Below are 20312 nucleotides of genomic sequence, written 5' to 3' on the forward strand. Positions count from 1 at the left end.
GGAGCTGATCAGGTGGCTTGGAGAACGGACATGTTCCTAATAAATCAATGCCAAAGCCAAAGGAGTCTGTAGAGAGACTTGAACCATATGAGTCTCGGATCATCACGTCATGTATATGAATCCAAGCTCATAGCTTGTATGATAGCTTGCCAGCGAATCATGACTTGTCCATGAAATGTCAGTATCTACTAGCAAATCTGCTCCTTAGCCTTTACTATTGACTTTCCAAATTGATGGCTGTCGTCTTGATCTACCACAATGACACAGCTCAACAAGCCTAATACAAATATAAGAGATTGCCACACCACTTTCTTTGATTGGATCAGCACCAGCCACTACATCGGCCTCTTTTTTTTTTTGGAAAGGGAATTGCTTAAGGATTTCCTTCCAGTGTATCCTGGGGACAATTAGCGTACCAGTCAGCAAAACAAAGTCTGTCCATCTAAACCAATTACACTGCCTTAGTGGAGGCAACACAAGCCGGTGGCAGGGCGGATGGCTCCTGTACTGATTAACTGGCAGACACATTGACCTTTGGTGCCCCCTGAACTCCCTTAGGGGAAAACCACTGTCATAAGCGATAAATCCAGCCCTTGCTCCAGTTCAGCTTACGCAACATCCCATTAGACAAGTGGTGAGCATGGATAATAACATAAACATGGCTCCTGCTCCACTGAACTTTGTTGTGACTGTTTATATTATGATCAGATCAGAGAGTGATACAACTTGGAACCACACAAAAGGGACTAATCGTGATGCGATTAGAAGTTCAGAGGAAGTCTTTTAGGATCTGGATTCGCTTTTGTCTGGAAGATTCAGGGATTTCAATAATAATGTGATTAGTCAGCTACACTTCTCCGAGACTCGATTAATAAGGCTTTCTCCGAAGAACGTGCAATAACGAGGTATTATAAAGTAAATCTCATTTATCATTTGGATCTTTCACTGGAAATTTCTTTAGACGGAAATAACTAATATCAATAACACTGCGCTATCATTTTGTTGTTTATTGTACCTTTAAATAGTGTCACATTTTTGTTTACGATTTATGGACGTCAAGAGATTATACTAATACAAAGTAGGTCATAATATCACATTAAAAAATGTTTTGTATCTTGAAAGGAAAATTGTCCAACATGTTATTGTGTCTCTTTCTTCCTGCACAGAAGACACACATACCCTTATTGTGTTTAATTCAATAACAAACTCCATTCTTCAGGGCTTCTGTAACCGAATCAGAGGGACAACAGGATCCATTATTACCCTGAGGAATGAGAAGGTTCTATCCTTTACGTCCGTCATTGAAAATCCGCATTTTGCCTTTTCCTCTTGCCTTTGATAGATCCCTTTGCTCCTGCCACCATTACACATGTCAAGTTGTAACAAAATTTCCACAAGCTGAAGCACAGGTTAGAATTAAGAACCATTATCCTGAATCGTATTTGAAAATGTCAGAACAAAGCGGGAGGTGTGCCGTTGTTCTGGCTTCGGACCCTGTTTGACATCCTAGGCACTGATTGCATTATATTAATGTTTCAATTAGACTGAATGTTATTGCCCTTTGACTGGGGATCAAAGCTGAGGCTCCTGAACACAGAGATCATCAGATTAGACAGGGCGACAGATACATAGCTAAAATAATCAGTCAAGGGTCCTTGGAGGGTCATGCGATGCCTGTTAAGAAACTACAATCCTTTCATGTTGATCTGATAGCAGTGTTATTTCAGTTGTAATAAAGGACATCTGTAAGGGATGCTGGATACGGCCAGCATTTTAAAAATGATGTATTACGATTAGGCTTTCTGCTAACTGTTTCGGCTCTATGAAGAAGTACATTGCTTCTGTTTAAACAATGGCATAGCTTAAATATTTGTGAAAAATAAAGCTTATCAATATTACTGTTGGTATTGGTCCAGCATGCACTCGAACATGGACAATTCCTTTCTCTGGGTCCTACAACTCATGAGTCAGGTGCAATTCATAACACCATGCACTTAATTTTAATGACTTTGCTCTGCACACTCAGGTGGGCACTCGTGCTCTCTTTAAATAGTGTGTGTTTATATTCCTGGAGTGCGTTTATTCCAGGGACATAGCTGTTTTACTTCTGTACAATAAATAGTTAAATGGTAAAATATTAGTAACCATATCTTAAAAATAAACAAATAGCTTTAGAAATTCTTCCCAAAATCCTTTGGCCCAGAGACTCGTTTTGCCCGGGGACTGAAAGTGATGGACGGAGACTTACTGGGCTTCACAGCAGAAAACTGAACCACAAACATAGGGTAATCCAATTTCCATGCACCGTAGATCACAGAGGTGCAGGGATATCGTGATGTTTTAAAGTACTAAAGAGCTCTTGTAATGTGGTTCTACAGTCGCATACTATATAATGAATGTTGGTCATTACATACCGGATCTATCAGTCACAGATGGCTCCCTGTAATACGATGGGAATCTCACAGGGTTCCCATAAAAGAGCAGGATCACTCGAGCAGCATGTTCTCTCTGTATTTTAACTCTATGGAGTGCACAGAATGGGACCTCTGGTGTTTTATCATTACAATAGCATCACATGCATAATTAAGGACATTTCAACGATGCACATCGCCACATTTTACATTTACATTTCTGTCATTAAGCAGACACACTAATCGAGAGTGACTTGTAATTTATGTCAATTTATACAACTGAACAATTTAAGGTTAAGGGCCTTGCTCAAGGGCCCAGCAATGGCAGCATGGTGGACCTGGCATTCAAACTCATGACTTTTCAATCAGTAGTCCAATGCCTTAACCACTAGGCTACCACATCCCCAAATCCACATCGTGATGCATCATATCAAGATGTATCGGTACACCTCTACTATTAGTAGTAGTTGACTTTAAAAACAAAGTCAATGGAGCTTATATCTTAATGATTATTCACAGAAACTGGCTCTACTTTGGTTTCCATTCATGTTTTATTGTATTCAAAGAGATAAGAAATATAAGGCTATCCTTGGAAAAGTATATATATGCATTTCTAAGCTAATGTCTTATGATTCTTAGCTAATGTCTTCTGAGTTTCTGTCTTATTGTAGCGCAATCTCAATTCACACGAAGTGTGTGTCGTTCCTTCAGACACCTCCTCATCCCAACATGCCTCCCATTAGGCAGGTGATCCATCACACTCCAACTATCTCTGTCCTGCACTCAGACAAAGCCTGAGCCTGTCGCCTCACCCATCCGATGTTAACACACAGACTCGAGAGCTGCGGCCGAGAGGGAAGTGCTCCCTTGTCAATTTAACGCCATTACGCAGGGTGCGAGCTTAGTGGCTGTCAGGAACACTTCACACTCACTCCTGCTCTCAGATAAACAGCTCTGTAACCAATGAGTAGGACAAAATCTATGGCAAGACACAGCAACAGAATAAAATAATAACAAAACCCAAAACAGGAAATTGGTCAAAGTAGCAGATGAGCTCAGCGTTAATTATAGTTGAAGTGGAAGTTGTAGAAGTCAAAACAATTTAGAATAACTTACACAAGTCTTCAGGATGTTGTTATCTCAAGGTCTGCTTACCAGTTTGTGCCATTTCTATATTAGCTCCTGGTTACACGTGCGTAACTCAAATCTGACTATGGCCACATAAATAATTACTGTTTAATAGAATTTTATTGACCTTCAGTGCAAAGTGCAAACCAAAACGTTTGTAGTATGCATAAAATAATAAGGTCCAATTCACAAGATTCTTATTTTGTTGCTTTTATTTTAGATTAGGTCTCCTTTTATGTTAGAGGTTAAGCACACAGTCTATATGTAAATAAGTTGGATAAACAAACATCCCACAGTTTGCTGAATTTTATTGTAATTTATGTGAATAGGCCCCTTTTAAGCTTATTTCTAACATAACAGATTTTGATTTTACAATCTTAAGTATTCAAAAGAACGGGTTAGGAAACTGCTTAACGCACGTGGTAATAACAAGCATGTATACATTGCATGTACTCTGTGGACTCTGGCGTCACCTGGTGGATGATGACAACGCTGCAGCTCAAAACCTGCTTAGTAACACTGGGGTGCAAATACCAAGTTAAGTTTGAAATAATTGTAACATTTATGGCAATACAAAAATCAACAAGCAACACTGGTTGCTTAATCTTTAACTAATGACCAAAATAAAGCAAATTCAAATAACAACAGTGACACTCTATTGTTTTATTGGATCACTGAGCAAGCCTCTAGACCAAGAGGGTCAAGTTGTTGGGCGACTTTTGTTTTTGGTCCAAACATAGGGCCGAAATTGTCCAAAGTCAAATAATACATTAGACTGGAAATGTATAAATATAATCCAAGCACATGTGGGAGCCCCAGTTTCAGCTTTTGCCATGTTATGGAAGGAGAATCTAAATAACTAGACACAAAAGGACCCCCAATATGGTGATATCCAAATTCAAGCATTTATTAGTAATACAGGTTACATTGTGAAAAACATATTGATTTGTACACATACATCTTTAGTGACTATTTGATTATTTTCTTTTCAGTCACATATATTGGATATTGGATATTCATGATCTCACCTTCACGACAGCTCTTGCCCAGTTTCTCCACCCAATTTCATCTTCACAAATCATTTATCATTATATACTTTCCATTATTTTTGAGAACTTTTCTTCAAGTTGCTGAAGCTTTTTGTACTTTTCGGTTTCGGTCTCTTCATCTGGCAGTGAAAGCCATATAGGTTGCTGGTTTCCTGGCAAAATGGTCCTAATAAACTGCCTGTTTTCTGTCGGTTGTGTATTAAACATAATGTTCATTTGCACCACAATCTCCATTTTTATCTTATTTTTACTTCTAATGTGGGTAACCATTTTTCTTCGCGGTTCACTATTGTCAATTCTCTCTAGCCATTTTAGGTCATTTTCAAACTCCTTATCAAACTGCACACACTTTTCTAGAGCATTATGGATTCGACTTTGCATTTTCCTAATCCAGGTATGTCTTTCCTTCATATTACTAATAATCTGATATTTCTCAGATCCATTTCTATTCCCTTCCACCATCTCCTCGATGTTCTTCAGCAGCTCTGAGACTTGAGTACCATCTCCATTCTCCTTAATGTTAAGACAGTAATACCTGTTCCCACATTTCTCTAGGACCTTCTCTAGTCTCTGGTCTTTTGACTGGATAAACTCCTCAATCTTCTTCTTCTGCAGCTCATCAGAAACAGTGAAAAGGATCATGGTGTATCTCTGATATCTCATTCCAAAAATCTCCTCCCTCTTCCTGAGTGTCATTTGTGTTTTATCTTCACTAAGCACTTTGTCTTCTAAGTACTTTAAAGGTATTACTAGGAGAAAGGCTTGTGGTTCCAAAGTCTCGCTCAATTCCTCTAGAGAAAGTTCAGGAGAATCGAGGTCCACCTCCATTACCTTTATCCCAGCTATAACCTGTGTGCTCTCACTCTGTTGGGTGACTGAAGCTGTAGATGCCGCTGCATTACTTATTTCGACTTTGCCAATGATCATGTTTTTTGCTGCAGTATTAGTAGATTTATCTCCCCCAAACAGCACCAACTTCAGTTCTGTTGTGATAATTAACTCTGGGGGGGGGAAAGGTTATGTATTTTTACTCAAACAGAAGTAGAAGAACTTAGAATATAATGTTTCATAGCTAAGCATCAGGACCACAAAAAAGATTCTCATGTAGCACACACTAATTTACATTTTAAAAATACATTCTGTAGTAAAACCATACACTTACCATTATTTGTACATAATTGAAGTGATTTTTTTTCCAATATTTCCTTTTTAAAATCTTCCAGTTCTTTTTTTCTCTCACATGCTTTACATATTGCTAAAAAAAAGCATTTAATTGAACATGTTTGAACATTTGTGAACATACAGGAATGAATAAAGTGTAAATCATTTTTATTATATATACAGATGAGAGGTCATACAGTATATGTCTTGTACTTTGGCTAAGCTGGTATTGTAAGTTGCTTTATTTTACTCTTTTAGTATTTTTACATCATTACACCTACCAACATCAAATTCAGATGCATCCTCTTCTTCCTGGCTTCCAGATAGCTGTTGATGTAGTGAATAGTGAATATGAATTTGAATGAATGGTCTGTATTAATACACCATGTCTTCTAGGCATTTGAAATAATAAAAAATGAAATGGTGTAAGACTGCATACTATATAAACAAATTCAGAAGGAAAATGAAAGGAAAGGAACAAACAGAAGAAATGAATCAAATGCGTCCATGTTTTTTGTGGCTTAAGTGTTTCCTTTACTCAACTTTGTGCTAGAACTTTGTTCACCTTTTCTCTCTCATTTCCACAATGTTATCAGAATATGTCCATTGTTTAAAGCACTATTTCAAACTGAATTTAATTGAACTGAATTTACCTTCTTTGCCTGATGGTAGTTTTTGTACCTAATTAAATAAACAAAGTAAATATACTCTGATAGCAGAATAGTTCTAAGAAATGATATAAACCCACCATGAAAAACAAAAAAGTTTCATGCAGCAGTTGAACTCTTGAATGACAGTGCAGTAAGGATTAATATATTATTATGCAGAAATACTAATCAGTCTGTGCATAATACATACTATCCTTTCTTGTGGAAGTCGTGGCCTAATGGTTAGAGAGTCTGACATGTAACCCTAAGGTTGTGGGTTCGAGTCTTGGGCCGGCCACGACTGAGGTGCCTTTGAGCAAGGCACCGAACCCCCCAACTGCTCCCCGGGCGCTGCAGCATAAATGGCTGCCCACTGCTCCGGGTGTGTGTTCAGGGTGTGTGTGTGTGTTCACTGCTTTGTGTGTGCACTTTGGATGGGTTAAATGCAGAGAACAAATTCTGAGTATGAGTATTCTGAGTCACCAAACTTAGCCATATGTCACGTTACTTCACTTTCACTTTGATTTTTCTGGTGAAACACCGTAGCTTTTCGCACTGTTGGACAATTTTTTAGTACTTTGTGTTTTTTTTTTTTTAAAACTTTGACTAAACACCACCCTTTATTCAAAGGTATTCAAATATACAAATTTAGAGTAAAGATGAAATCAAATGTATGAACTTTTTTTGTAATTTATAAAATATTATATACCTTTGTTTTTATCTGCATTTGAATGTGGTCAGTTGCTTTGGTATTTTTATAGCAGTGCAGTAATCCCTGATCTTCATTGAACAGACAGTCGACTGTTACCATAAATGAATCATTTATCTAATTTATCAGTGATAATGTTGTAGCAGAGCCACATAAGGTGACACAATGTCTAAATGCCTAAATGTTGCATAGAGTAAGCATTACCTGATTGTGTACACAGGTAATATATTCTGTTTCATTTGTGTTGCCCCGTTTACCGCTCTCGCGAGACCGCGCCGATGACGTCACACGACATCGCCTCACTTACGGGTTTTTCCCCCCATATAAGGAAGCGGGCTGACGGCGTTCGGGGTGGTGAGTTTAATGGCGATTGGTGCACCAGCTGATATTGTAAGGAGTGTTCGCGATTTCTGTGTGGATTATTGGTGGTGTTGTTTGGCGTTGAGAGACTCATTGTGGAATATTCCTCCCTTTATTGGATTATTCACCTGTGAGGTCGCTATTACACCCATCCATAAGCCGGACTTCCTATCACGTCACTACATCCGGTGAGATTGTGCCATATAAGGACATTTACACTCACCGAGGACTTAAAGCGCGCGCACACACACACACACACACACACACACACACACACACACTCCTCACGCTTTGGGTTTTTGGGTATTTTTTTTTGTATATATTTGTAAATATAAATTTTGTACAATACACTTTGGTTTGTTTATATTGGTGTGTCTGTCTGTTTCCTGGTATAATTATTGTATTAGGGAGTGGTATCCCAGCTATTCGTGTACGGTTTAGGTGTAATGTACACGTGGACCGTTACAGGGTCCATTCATTCACTTTAACTGCCCGGTTAGATTTATGTTGGTTTAAATTTTGCTATTAGTCTAAATTCTAATAAGTCTATATTGCAGGGGGAACAGGAAATGCCACGAGGGGATACAAGACATGAATCATGAAACAAGACATGAATCAAAACATGAATCATGAATCAAAACATGGTTATTTCAAACATTTTATCACATTTTCCTTACAGAATTTGTGTGCTCACTAAGGTCATATCTTCAGTTATTTTAAAATAAAAAATTAAAGTCTATATTGCAGGGAAATAGGAAATGACGCTAGGGGCAGAGACAAGACATGAATCAAAACATTAATCATGAATCAAGACCTGAATCAAAACACGGTTATTTCAAACCTTTTGTCAAAAAAAATGAATTATTTTAAATCAACAATAAATTGAAATTGACACTGAGGGCACGTGACTACAGTTCACAGCAGAATAACTACATCTATTTGGTTATCGTGTACAAAACTGTCAATAAACCGCAGCCAGCCACTAGGGGTATCAGTAACACTTTCTTCCCTTTTGACGCCAAGTTACATCATGACTCAAGGGCAACTGCTGTCTGGTAACTATATATTAGCCTATTTAGTTGGCTATACGAGTGAAATTAAAATGAACGTGTTAATCTTCGTGTCAGAGCCATTGACATAACTTTGAATTAAAAACCTTTTAGCTGCTGATGACTGATGAAGTTAACATATATATTGTGTGTGTGTGTGTGTGTGTGTGTGTGTACAAATAACAGATATTTGTATGTAACATAGTAATATATGACTAGAACGGTACATTTCCTAAAGAAAATGTGAATGTGCTTGCACGTGACGTCAGTTCCCCTCATCGTTCTGAGTGTTTTATGTTGTGTATGATAATATGATCTCACATAATACGATATAACTTGTACGACTATATAGACGATATATTTCAACCGCACATATTTCATGCATGAATGCATATAGCTGCAAAAAGAGCCTACCTCCACTGTTCCCCACAATGTCTGTGCTGAAACACATAATACAGAAAAAAACATTTATTTATTTATTTGTTTGTTTGTTTATTAATTAAAGATAAATTATATTTTTAATGATTCAGTTTTTAAACAGATGAAGTGGACAATCTAATAGATCTAATATCATCTACATTTTTTATAAATTCCTACATTTTAATAATATTAACTGATAAACGATCGCCAATAAACAAAATTCAGTAAAAATTTTTTTTGATAATGTTATTTGTAGGCACACAATATTGTACAACTTCTTATATTTAACAATTTTTCTGAAAATGTGTATACTTACCAAGCACCTGGTGAATTTTAGCTTCATGCCTTTTTATCATAGAGTCTGTAGTAGTTGTTACAGTTACATCACTCTCAACCTTGTAGTCAATTTTTCCTATTGCGGCACATTTTATTTCATAATCAGTGCCTTCTTCAAGATTCGTCAGTGTAACACTCTCATCAATCATAGTCTGAGATTTCCAGCTATTCTCTTGTTTCATTTTGTGAAGTAGTTGCATCTTCAGTGTAGCAGCACACAAAGAGCTCATCTTTAGCTTTATGCTGTTATCTGTGACATATTCAACAGTTGGAGGTTTTGGTTTTGATGGAGGAACAAAACGGGTAACTTCAGTGCCTCCATTTTCATATATTAGAACACAGGAGCCGGGTTTATCTGGTGTTTGAGGCACACTCTCAACAATAAACCTTGTGTTTTTGTTACTTTTATTTAAAATGATCAAATCCTTAAAAATCTTCAAATTATTCTTCATGCACCTGAGCTCCTCAAGGGTCCATGATTTTTCCTGAAGATGTAGACTGAGTGTGTTTTCACTGGGTTTTGTTACTGTTGAAGGTTTCAGGTACTTCTCTTGTTGGGTCAGGAGAGGCTCTGGGTGCTGAAGACAGGTAAAAGTGTAAGAAACCAGATTCTCCACTTTCAAGTCTAACAGTAATTTGTCTCTATCAGCATCCACTTCTGCTCCAAGTTCCTTGAGCTGCTTTAGCAGTGCTTTTATTTGGTTAGATTTTTCTTCTTTCATTATTATCCACTGCAGGACATCACGGCTTCTAAAAGGAGACTTCTCGTGGGCTTCTAGAAGTTCACTTAGGTCTTTTATATCTGTTTTACCTCCTCGGATTTCTGGCAGGATGGACTGTAGTTTGATCATGAAATCTTGTTTATACTCAGTACAGAATTTCTGAAAGTCCTGAACTTGATTGTGAAATGTGCCAAATGTTTTTGCCACTGTGTCGTCCATCAGGTCACCACATCTCATTGATGTGACATTTAAATCCTCAATTACAGATTCCACAGCTCTAATTAGATCTGTAGAGATGTTTCTTTGAAATTTGGCTGCTCTTGAGTCCAGTTTATCCAGAGGATAAAGCCAAACTTTAACAGGAACTGCATGTTCTCCATTTTCTCCAAGCATCTTTGGAAGATCACGATAAACCTTCACAGCACCTTCAAACGTTGTTGGATTTGAGGACAACTTGAAATCACCATAAAATGTACAATTCATTTCTACTGCAGCCTTTTCATTTTCATTCATGTTTAACTCTACCTGTGCCCCAGCAGAACAAAGGATCTTTAGCTTGTCAGCAGCAATTTTTACATCTCCCTGTACATCTTTTGTCTCATCAGACAAATTCCTCTCTTTATCAAATACAAAGTAGGCATCTGCTCCATACAAAACTGCTGTAACCACATGTGTTGCTATATCAGGATCAAACAGCTCTTGGTGATGGTTTTGTCTTAGTTTCAGATGTTCCATAGTCAACTGCTCGAATTTGGTGGTTGTCTTATAATGCAGCGTCAACCTTTGTTGTATAAATGACATTTTAGTGTCATTGAAATATCTGGCTGCACCACTAACATTGACAATCCCACACAAAAGACTCAGTTTCAGTTCACCATTAACTTTCAGTTGGTTAGATTTTTCTTCAATTGTGTCTGAAGTTGCAACTGTGAACTCTGTGGTATGTTGCGAACGAACATCTTTGTTATGCTGCAGCTGTTGTTGATCCCAAAGTGTTATTCCTGTTAGCAAAATAATAATAGATTAGTTCATCAAAACTTTGTTTGTAGAAAATGATGCTTAGAGTGTGATTAAATTCTTTGTTCTGGTCTCATACGTGACAATAGTAAAAATCTATCCTAAACAGCATGTGTGTATTCAATAAAACAAAAAGTCTAAATAATTGAATATTGTTATACCTGGTACTATTGAATCATTTCTGCAGTCGTACAGCATTCCCATCTGAAGCGGCCTCCCCAGGGCTGCAGTTTCTATTATACGTTCTCGTACAGAAGCCATGTTCAAGGAGGCTGACTTTTGACATTCAACATCAGCTCAATCTTTAAAAATAACAAATCTGTAGGAAAAGTAGACAATACAATGCAAATTAAGACAATACAGAAAGAATAACAAGCTACCTAAGAAAAATTTTGCAGACCTATAAGAGATGAATGGTCATTTTTTAATGCCTATGTAATTTTCCCCCACTTGAAGCTAACTTAATGATTATGCCATGAAACAATGAAATAAAAAAAAACTTCAGCCAAATGCTAGTTTGTTACAAGTACTTATAATGTACTTATGCTTACATCATGTACAGGAAATGTGTAAGTTAACATATTTCATATTCAGATAAAATAAAGATATTTAAAGTAGCATGTAAGCTTAAATGTGCAGTTTGCAATTTTACAGCCTGGCCATCACTCGTACTTCCACTTTCGTATTTCCACATTTCCTCTGTTGCCATAAAGATGTAAACACAAAATTCAAAGTAATTTCCTGCTATAGCACAAAGCAAGGTTAGATAGTATCAATAGCATTTCTTTAAAATATTGACTCAGTGCAACTTATGACATCCAAGTGACAGATATAACAGCAACAGGACAGAAAAAATAAATATATAAAAATATACTATAAAACTTTGAAAGGCCTGAAGACTGCAGTCCACCAATGGTCACTAGCAAATTCAACCGAACTTGAGCAGTTCTCTAAAGTAGAGTGGGCAAGAATTGAGAAGACCAGATGTGAAAAGTTGGTAGAAACGTATCCCAACAGACTAAAGGTTGTAATTAAAGCCAAAGGTAGTTCAACAAAATAAAAATGCTGTTAAAGCTTTCACTTGGATGTTATAAGCTGCACTTATATCATCCAATGTATCCCACACACATCCCACACCCATAGCCATCCCATTATCATTTTATATCTGAAAACAAAATGATATCACATAGATACCTGTCAAGATACTGACTGATGCAGGCGTTACAGTAAACCAAAAAAACAAACCTACAATTACAACACTTCAACTAGCACTTATTTCCTTATCTTTTGCATTTAAAAAAAAAACAAAAAAAACTTTGACATATTTCATTGTAACTTTGAACAAATGTTTTTTCTCATGGTTTCTTAAATATTTAACCTAGTGAGCCAGCATTAATGTATTCAATATTAGAGATTTAAGCACTTACATACGTTAATCTGTATAAGGGCGTCTGCCAATTGCTGTTAATGTAAATGTAAATTACGCTTTGCAGGAAGTTACATATTGTCCCTAAAAGCCTTAGAAATCTGTCTGACTATCAAAATATATATCAGGCCATCTTATTATCCATAGTATTAAATAACCCCACTATACAGCATACAATAGTAAATGGTTTATCAGACATACAACAATTAATTGTAAGTGACAGGAAACAGGAAACTCTACTTCCTGATTAAAGGATATCAGAATTACATGGTATCGGAATAAAAAAAAAGGCTAAACCAATATCACACACAGACACACACACAAAGACACACACACACACAGACGCACACAAAACACAGCAAACTTACTAGATGTCTTTCGAACTGTCCTTTAGAGCATCTGTACCTTTTACTTTCATTACCATTTGTGTATTGAGTTCTCTCTTAACCCTCTCACTGCCAGATATCTTAAATTGCCTTAAAGAATGAAAACTACAGATTCCTTTAACTCTTCAAGTCTCACATTTAAATACCTCTTCCTGTGTCTCATGCTCAGTTGGTTTAGACTCTTCCGCACCAGACTGTTGGTTTTAAGCAACATCCTTATGTTGTTCACTGTCTATTAACATTTTATCTGCTTTATGAAGATTGTTTAAATAACTCTGTACACCTTGAACAGTGTCTTGCTCTTTCAGCTTGATGCCTTGAACCATCTGATGCTCATTTTTCTCAAATTAATTCTTTATTCTTCTCCACATGTTTAATCTCTCTTTCCTCCACTTCTGCTTGTGATTCCTGTATCTGTGTATAATCCTGAACTGTCTTCTGATGTCCCTCATATGAAAATCTATTTTTCTCTAATTTACTATTTGTAGCTTTAGATATGGTGCCTTTTTGCTTGGTGAGATGTTCATTGTTTTTCAAGTCTATGTTTTAATTCCCTTGCTTTTGATTGCCTCTACCTGTTGGTGTTCCATTTCTTCTGATTTCCTGTCTAATTCCAGATAAGGTTTTGTCTTATGGAATTTTCCATTCCCTTTAAAAAAGCATAAACATATGTGAGACACACTAATAGCAAAACAGACATAGAGACAGACTGATTGTTTGTTTTATTGATTAAATCTATCACACTGTGTTTGCATATTCTTCTTCTTCATCATCTTCTTCTTCTTCTTCTTGTTTTTTCTCCTGTGAAAATAGTAAAGGACATTATGTTGGACATTTGTGTCTAATTCCCATCTAATTTCGGTTTTCTTCCAGTTAATTTTTACCTGTTTTAACTGTGTGCCCTTCAGTTCCAGGATCTCATCCTTCATTTTCATCAAGTGTTTGTGTTTTTTCTTACAGAAGTCCGTCTTTCTCCTCAAGCTTTTTTTTTTTTTTTTTCTGCTAACTCATTTTTCTGTTGCTCCACTATGATTATCGTGTCCTGTAGTTGTCTCTCTTTGTCCTACAGCTCCTGTCCCAGTGTGTCCAGTTTATTTGTACTGGTTTCCAGCTCTTTATCTGTGTTCTTCAGCTGTGTTTCTTTCTCCTTCAGCAGTTTGTTCAGATTCTCTAGTTGTGTGTTTTTTTTCATCCACGTGTCACTGACTGTCTTCTAACTCTTTAATTGTTTTGTCCAGTTCATCTCTTGTTTGTTTGAGCTGTTTCTCTTTCTCTTCCAGTGTCTTGTCCTTCTGCAGTGTTTGAGTATTTTTTGTCAGAAGTTTGTCTTTCTCCTGAAGTTGCTCATCTCCTTTTGTGAGTTTATTTTTACTGGTCTCCAGTTCTTTCACCTCACTCACCAGTTGTGTTTTTTTTTTTTGTATTCCAACTGCTCCAAAAGATCTGTTTTTTTTCCTCTAAATCAGTTTTCTGTTTCTCTTATATGACCATCAACACCTTGAAACACTCTAAATTCTCTTCATCTTTCTCTGTTATATTACGATTTCCTCACCAATTTCTATTTTCAGCTGTTTATTTCTCTCGTGTGATGTATATTTTCTTTCCTGTGTTTCATTACTCAGTATCATTTTCTTTGGTTTTATATTTGTATCATTAAGTCCTTCATCTTCCCCGCCACACATTGTATTTTTCACACAGAGAAACAGACTATTTATCATATATTTAATATGCCGCAGCGCCCATAATGTATCTGTCCGCACCTCTGTCTCTATGGAACCGGGCAGGAATCAAGCGCGTCTCTCCTGGAGTTCTTAGTCGAGCATGCCACTTGTCAGCCAATCAAAAAAAGAGGCTACACAATAGCCAATCAGAAAATAGTACTATCTGGGTACGATTTAATGGAACAACCAATTAAAAAAAGCATATCCTGGAATTGTTCAGCATCATCCTCATTCACCCACAGAGAAAACCACTGGAGCTGAGAGCATCACTTTGAGCACAGAGTAAGTCATGATCTCAAGTAGTCTAGGCCAGTGGTTCTCAAACTGGGGGCCCTGAGATGGTACCAGGGGGCCCCGGTTTTATGACGTTTTATAATGAATTTATCATAAATTCTGTGTAATTAAATCTCAGAAAAATAAGGCTACTAACCAACAGCACTACATTGTATAATTTAATATGCTTTGTTTAATTCAAATATTAAGTTTTGGAATGTTTTATGTCATAAATTTTCTTTTGGGGGGGGGGGGGGGCAAGTAGGGATGCACTGTATACAAGGGGCCAAACGCCGAAAAAGTTTGAGAACCACTGGTCTAGCCATATTTTCATTATCACAGGATGACTGACATTTTGTCACATTACACATCTCTCTCCAAATAGGCTTAATAATTTTATTAGCAATAAATAAATTAAAGTGTATTGCATCGTCGATGTGTCTGTCTTCAAAACTTGAGAGCCCTGCAAAGGTAATGGGTCAGAGTAGCAGATGAGCTCAGCTTTAATTATAGTTGTAGAAGCCAAAACAATTTAGATTAATTTGCACAAGTCTTCAGGATGTTGTTATCTGCTTTCCCAAGGTTATTCATTTGTTGTTTTTTTTTCTTTTCGATTAGGTCTCCTTTTATGTTAGAGGTTAAGCACACAGTCTATATGTTAATAAGCTGGATAAACAAACATACCACCGTTTGCTGAATTTTATTGTAATTTATGTGAATAGGCCCTTTTAAGCATATTTCTATGCGTGGTAATAACGGCCGTGTATACATTCAGACTGTGGACTGTGGCGCCACCTGGTGGATGATGACAATACTGAAATAATTGTAACATTTATGACAATACAAAAATCAACAAGCAACACTGATTGCTTTATCTTTAACTAAGGACCAAAATAAAGAAAATTCAAATACCAACAGTGACATTCTATTGACCAAAAGTTGACCCACTTTCCCTGTGTCTCGCACAAAAAAAAAAACTCTTCTGTACATCGCTCTGGACTGATGTACATATAAATGTAATGGAAGAAGAATCTTAATAACTAGACACAAAAGGACCCCCAATATGGTGATATCGAAAATCAACCATTTATTAGTCATGCAGGTTACATTGTGAAAAACATACTGATTTATTAATGGATGGTAGATTTTTTTTTTATATTATTTCCACATATATTTAGTGATTATTTGATTATTTTCTTTTCATTCACATATATTGGATATTGGATATTCATGATCTCTCCTTCACGACAGCTCTTGCCCAGTTTCTTCACCCAATTTCATCTTCACAAATCATTTATCAATATATGGCTTTCCCATTATTTCTGACAACTTTTTGTCAAGTTGCTGAAGCTTTTTGTACTTTTCAGTTTCGGTCTCTTCATCTGGCAGTGAAAGCCATATAGGTTGCTGGTTTCCTGGCAAAATGGCCTTAATAAACTGCCTGTTTTCTGTCGGATGTGTATTAAACATAATCTTCATTTGCTCCGCAATCTCTATTTTTACCTTATTTTCACTTCTCATGTGGGTAACTGTTTTGCTTTTCTCACTACTCTCTCTTACCTGTACAGATTTTAGGTCACTTTCAAACTCCTTATCAAACTGCACACACTTTTCTAGAGCATTATGAATTCGACTTTGCATTTTCCTAATCCAGGTATGTCTTTCCTTCATATTACTAATAATCTGATATTTCTCAGATCCATTTCTATTCCCTTCCACCATCTCCTCGATGTTCTTCAGCAGCTCTGAGACTTGAGTACCATCTCCATTCTCCTTAATGTTAAGACAGTAATACCTGTTCCCACATTTCTCTAGGACCTTCTCTAGTCTCTGGTCTTTTGACTGGATAAACTCCTCAATCTTCTTCTTCTGCAGCTCATCAGAAACAGTGAAAAGGATCATGGTGTATCTCTGATATCTCATTCCAAAAATCTCCTCCCTCTTCCTGAGTGTCATTTGTGTTTTATCTTCACTACGCACTTTGTCTTCTAAGTACTTTAAAGGTATTACTAGGAGAAAGGCTCGTGGTTCCAAAGTCTCGCTCAATTCCTCTAGAAAAAGTTCAGGAGAATCGAGGTCCACCTCCATTACCTTTATCCCAGCTATAACCTGTGTGCTCTCACCCTGTTGGGTGACTGAAGCTGTAGATGCCGCTGCATTACTTATTTCGACTTTGCCAATGATCATGTTTTTTGCTGCAGTATTAGTAGATTCATCTCCCCCAAACAGCACCAACTTCAGTTCTGTTGTGATAATTAACTCTGGGGGGGGGGAAAGGTTATGTATTTTTACTCAAACAGAAGTAGAAGAACTTAGAATATAATGTTTCATAGCTAAGCATCAGGACCACAAAAAAGATTCTCATGTAGCACACACTAATTTACATTTTAAAAATACATTCTGTAGTAAAACCATACACTTACCATTATTTGTACATAATTGAAGTGATTCTTTTCCCAATATTTCCTTTTTAAAATCTTCCAGTTCTTTTATTTTCTCACATATTTTACCTACTGTTAAAAAAAACATATAACTGAACACGTTTGAACATTTGTGAACATACAGGAATGAATAAAGTGTAAATCATTTATAAAGATGAGAGAACATACAGTATATGCCTTGTACTTTTGCTAAGCTGGTATTGTATGTTGCTTTATTTGACTGTTTTAGTATTTTTACATCATTACACTTACCAGCATCAATTTCAGATGCATCCTGTTCTTTTTGGGTTCCAGATAGCTGTTGATATAGTAAAGAATTTGAATGAATGGTCTTTATTAATACACCATGTCTTATAGGCATTTGAAATAAATAAAAACAATTAAATGGTGTAAGACTGCATACTATATAAACAAATTTAGAAGGAAAATGAAAGGAAATGAACAAATAGAAGAAATGAATCAAATGCATCCATGTTTTTTGTGACTTAAGTGTTTCCGTACTCACCTTTGTGCTAGAACTTTGTTCACCTTTTCTCTCTCTTTTCCTAAATGGTATATCCTAAAAATCAGAATATGCCCATTGTTTAAAGCACTATTTCAAACTGAATTTAATTGAACTGAATTTACCTTCTTTGCCCAAGGTTAGTTTTTAAGCCTAATTAAATAAACAAAGTAAATATACTCTGAAAGCAGAATTGTTCTAAGAAATGATATAAACCCACCATGAAAAACAGAAAAGTTTTCATGCAGCATTTGAGCTCTTAAAATGACTCAGTGCAGTAAGGATTAATATATTATTATGCAGAAATAATAATCAGTCTGTGTAAAATACATACTATCCTTTCTTGATTTTTCTGGTGAAACACTGTAGCTTTTAGCACTGTTGGACATTTTTTTAGTACTTTGTGTTTTTTTTAACTTTGACTAAACGACTAAACTTTGACAAATGAATTCAAATATACAAAGATAGAGTAAAGATGAATTCAAATGTATGAAATTTTTTGGAATGAATAAAAATATTATATACCTTTGGTTTTATCTGCATTTGAATGTGGTCGATTGCTTTGGTATTTTTATAGCAGTTCAGTAATCCCTGATCTTCATGGAACAGACAGTCAACTGTTACCATATTCGCTCTTGTTACAGCTCTACAGCTGTCTGGTACAACACACTCTGGATCAAACGTGTGATGAAGCACCACCAGAACAGCAGGTTTTGTGGCTTTGAAAAACATATATACAAACAATCCATACATTTCCACATTATATACAGTAAAATTATACGTTGATCCAACACATTATTTTATAAAGATCGTTAATTACCTGAAGTAGCATCAAGCTTTTTCTCTGCACTTTCAATGTCAGTTCCAGCTCGTGAAACAACAGGGCAGAAAACCAGAATGAAATCACACTCTTCCACTTTATTCACCTTCTGCAATGAGGGGATTTTCTTTTTGAGCTGAGCTATAAAGTTTACATGAGAATTCAATGTTACTCCAGTTTGAATAACGAAGTACTTGTTCCCTGACAATACACCAGCTGGCATTCCTGTGAATAAAGAGATATTGTTTCTATTATCACCAGTATAAATAATACATCATGTATTAACTGAAAGCATGCGCTTTAGATTATTGGTGTAAAGCAATGATTTTAGTCTTTGAATTTAAAATATCATGGATCGTAGTCACTTTGTTCTGTTGTACCTTTGTTCTGATAAATCTGAGATCGGTCATGGTGATCATCATGTTTTTCAGCCATGTTACCTGTCTGAAAGAAGCAAATGAATCATTTATCTAATTTATCAGTGTGATCATGTCCCAATCATTTACTTTAACTGCCTGGTTAGATTTATGTTGAGTTAAATTATGCAATTAGTCTAAATTCTAATAAGTCTATATTGCAGGGGAAACAGGAAATGACACGAGGGGACACAAGACATGAATCAAAACATGAATCAAAACATGGTCATTTTAAACCTTTTATCCCATCTTCCTTGCAGACTTCGTGTGCTCACTAAGGACATATATTCAGTTATTTTTAAAAAAAAAAAAATTAATTGAAATAAATTGAATTTATTTATTGTTGACACTGAGAGCACGTGACTACAGTTCACAGCAGAATAACAAGTGGCTGTCCTACATCTATTTTACTATCGTGTCCAAATCTGTCAATAAATTCTTCCACAACCCTTTATTTAGCATAGCAATTCTTCATATAAAACAGGTTATTATGTAGGTCCTTTAAAATTCTCTAAAAAATTAAAAAGGTTAAAAAACTGTACCGCTGGCAGCTACTAGGGGGAATCAGAAACACTTTCTTCCCTTTGGACGCCATGTTATATCTAGTCACATGACTGACTGAAGCGCAACTGCTGCCTGGTAACTATATATAAACCTATTTGTTGTCTAAGTTTATAGTTTCTATACGAACGAAATTAAAATCGTGTCAGAGCCATTGACATAACTTGGAATTAAAAACTTTTTAGCTGCTGATGATTTTATATATATATATAATATAAACATAGTAATATATGGTAATATGATCACATATAATACGATATAACTTATATCGAATAAATATATCAACAATATATTTCTACCACACATATATTTCATGTATGAATGCACATAGCTGCAAAAAGCACCTACCTCCACTGTTTTACCCAATGTCTGTGCTGGAACACAATACTTTCAGATTCACTTTGAATAAGTCGAGGATTCGACTGTTTAACAACTGTTCATATGATAGGCTAATACAAATCATGAATCTGATCTCAGTTTGCTTTAGTATTTAAAATTGAAAATAAATTTAAATTAAAATAGATTTCAAACTAATTTGGCTTGATGATGTCATACAGCATTTGGAAGAAGCTCTTATTCAGAGTAACTTACATTTTAGCTTATTTTTATACACCAGAAGGTTAAGGACCAGTAATGGCAGCTTGGTGGACCAGGGATTTGAGCTCAGCAGGCCAACACCTTAAACCTTAAACCTAAGTCTACCACAGACTACAGAGCCTGAGCTTAGATTTCTGAACACCCAGATCAAATATGTTCA

General features: G+C 36.1%; 2 protein-coding genes and 1 long non-coding RNA gene across 4 annotated transcripts; all 3 read right to left on the reverse strand.

The window, feature by feature from the left end:
- Window positions 1–4420: 4420 nt before the first annotated feature.
- Window positions 4421–10472, reverse strand: LOC113640198. The gene is made up of 5 exons (XM_027142577.2): window positions 9251–10472; window positions 8929–8954; window positions 6031–6076; window positions 5751–5843; window positions 4421–5589 (listed from the first exon to the last, which is right to left on the reverse strand). Exons 1-5 carry the CDS (start codon window positions 10383–10385, stop codon window positions 4628–4630), a joined length of 2262 nt encoding a protein of 753 aa, XP_026998378.2. The 5' UTR covers window positions 10386–10472; the 3' UTR covers window positions 4421–4627.
- A 19-nt stretch (window positions 10473–10491) lies between these two features.
- Window positions 10492–13016, reverse strand: LOC125140319. The gene is made up of 3 exons (XR_007139620.1): window positions 12804–13016; window positions 11171–11328; window positions 10492–10993 (listed from the first exon to the last, which is right to left on the reverse strand). It is a non-coding gene; the product is annotated as an uncharacterized LOC125140319 (long non-coding RNA).
- A 2861-nt stretch (window positions 13017–15877) lies between these two features.
- Window positions 15878–20093, reverse strand: LOC113640196. Of its 2 annotated transcripts, none has more exons than XM_047809420.1 (8): window positions 19904–20093; window positions 18959–19022; window positions 18579–18803; window positions 18284–18477; window positions 17762–17815; window positions 17509–17554; window positions 17239–17328; window positions 15878–17076 (listed from the first exon to the last, which is right to left on the reverse strand). In XM_047809420.1, the coding sequence occupies exons 2-8, from the start codon at window positions 19011–19013 to the stop codon at window positions 16106–16108; spliced, it is 1635 nt and encodes a 544-aa protein (XP_047665376.1). In that variant the 5' UTR covers window positions 19014–19022; window positions 19904–20093; the 3' UTR covers window positions 15878–16105. The 2 variants fall into 2 exon arrangements, with proteins under 2 accessions (XP_047665376.1, XP_047665377.1); XM_047809421.1 differs by lacking the exon at window positions 19904–20093 and adding an exon at window positions 19537–19593.
- Between the last annotated feature and the right edge of the window lie 219 nt (window positions 20094–20312).

The sequence above is a fragment of the Tachysurus fulvidraco genome, chromosome 26 (genome assembly GCF_022655615.1).
Source record: "Tachysurus fulvidraco isolate hzauxx_2018 chromosome 26, HZAU_PFXX_2.0, whole genome shotgun sequence".
NCBI lineage: Eukaryota > Metazoa > Chordata > Actinopteri > Siluriformes > Bagridae > Tachysurus > Tachysurus fulvidraco.

Excerpts from the sequence above, each read along its gene's own strand:
- LOC113640198 (XM_027142577.2), bottom strand. The coding sequence starts at position 10,385 with ATGCTTGGAGAAAATGGAGAACATGCAGTTCCTGTTAAAGTTTGGCTT. Across the intron at positions 5,844-6,030 it reads TGCATCTGAATTTGATGTTG|CAATATGTAAAGCATGTGAG; the intron begins GTAGGTGTAATG and ends GCTTTTTTTTAG. Across the intron at positions 5,590-5,750 it reads TCAATTATGTACAAATAATG|AGTTAATTATCACAACAGAA; the intron begins GTAAGTGTATGG and ends TCCCCCCCCCAG.
- LOC113640196 (XM_047809420.1), bottom strand. The coding sequence starts at position 19,013 with ATGGCTGAAAAACATGATGATCACCATGACCGATCTCAGATTTATCAG. Across the intron at positions 18,804-18,958 it reads TCAGATTTATCAGAACAAAG|GAATGCCAGCTGGTGTATTG; the intron begins GTACAACAGAAC and ends CTTTATTCACAG. Across the intron at positions 17,329-17,508 it reads TGCATCTGAAATTGATGCTG|TAGGTAAAATATGTGAGAAA; the intron begins GTAAGTGTAATG and ends TTTTTTTAACAG.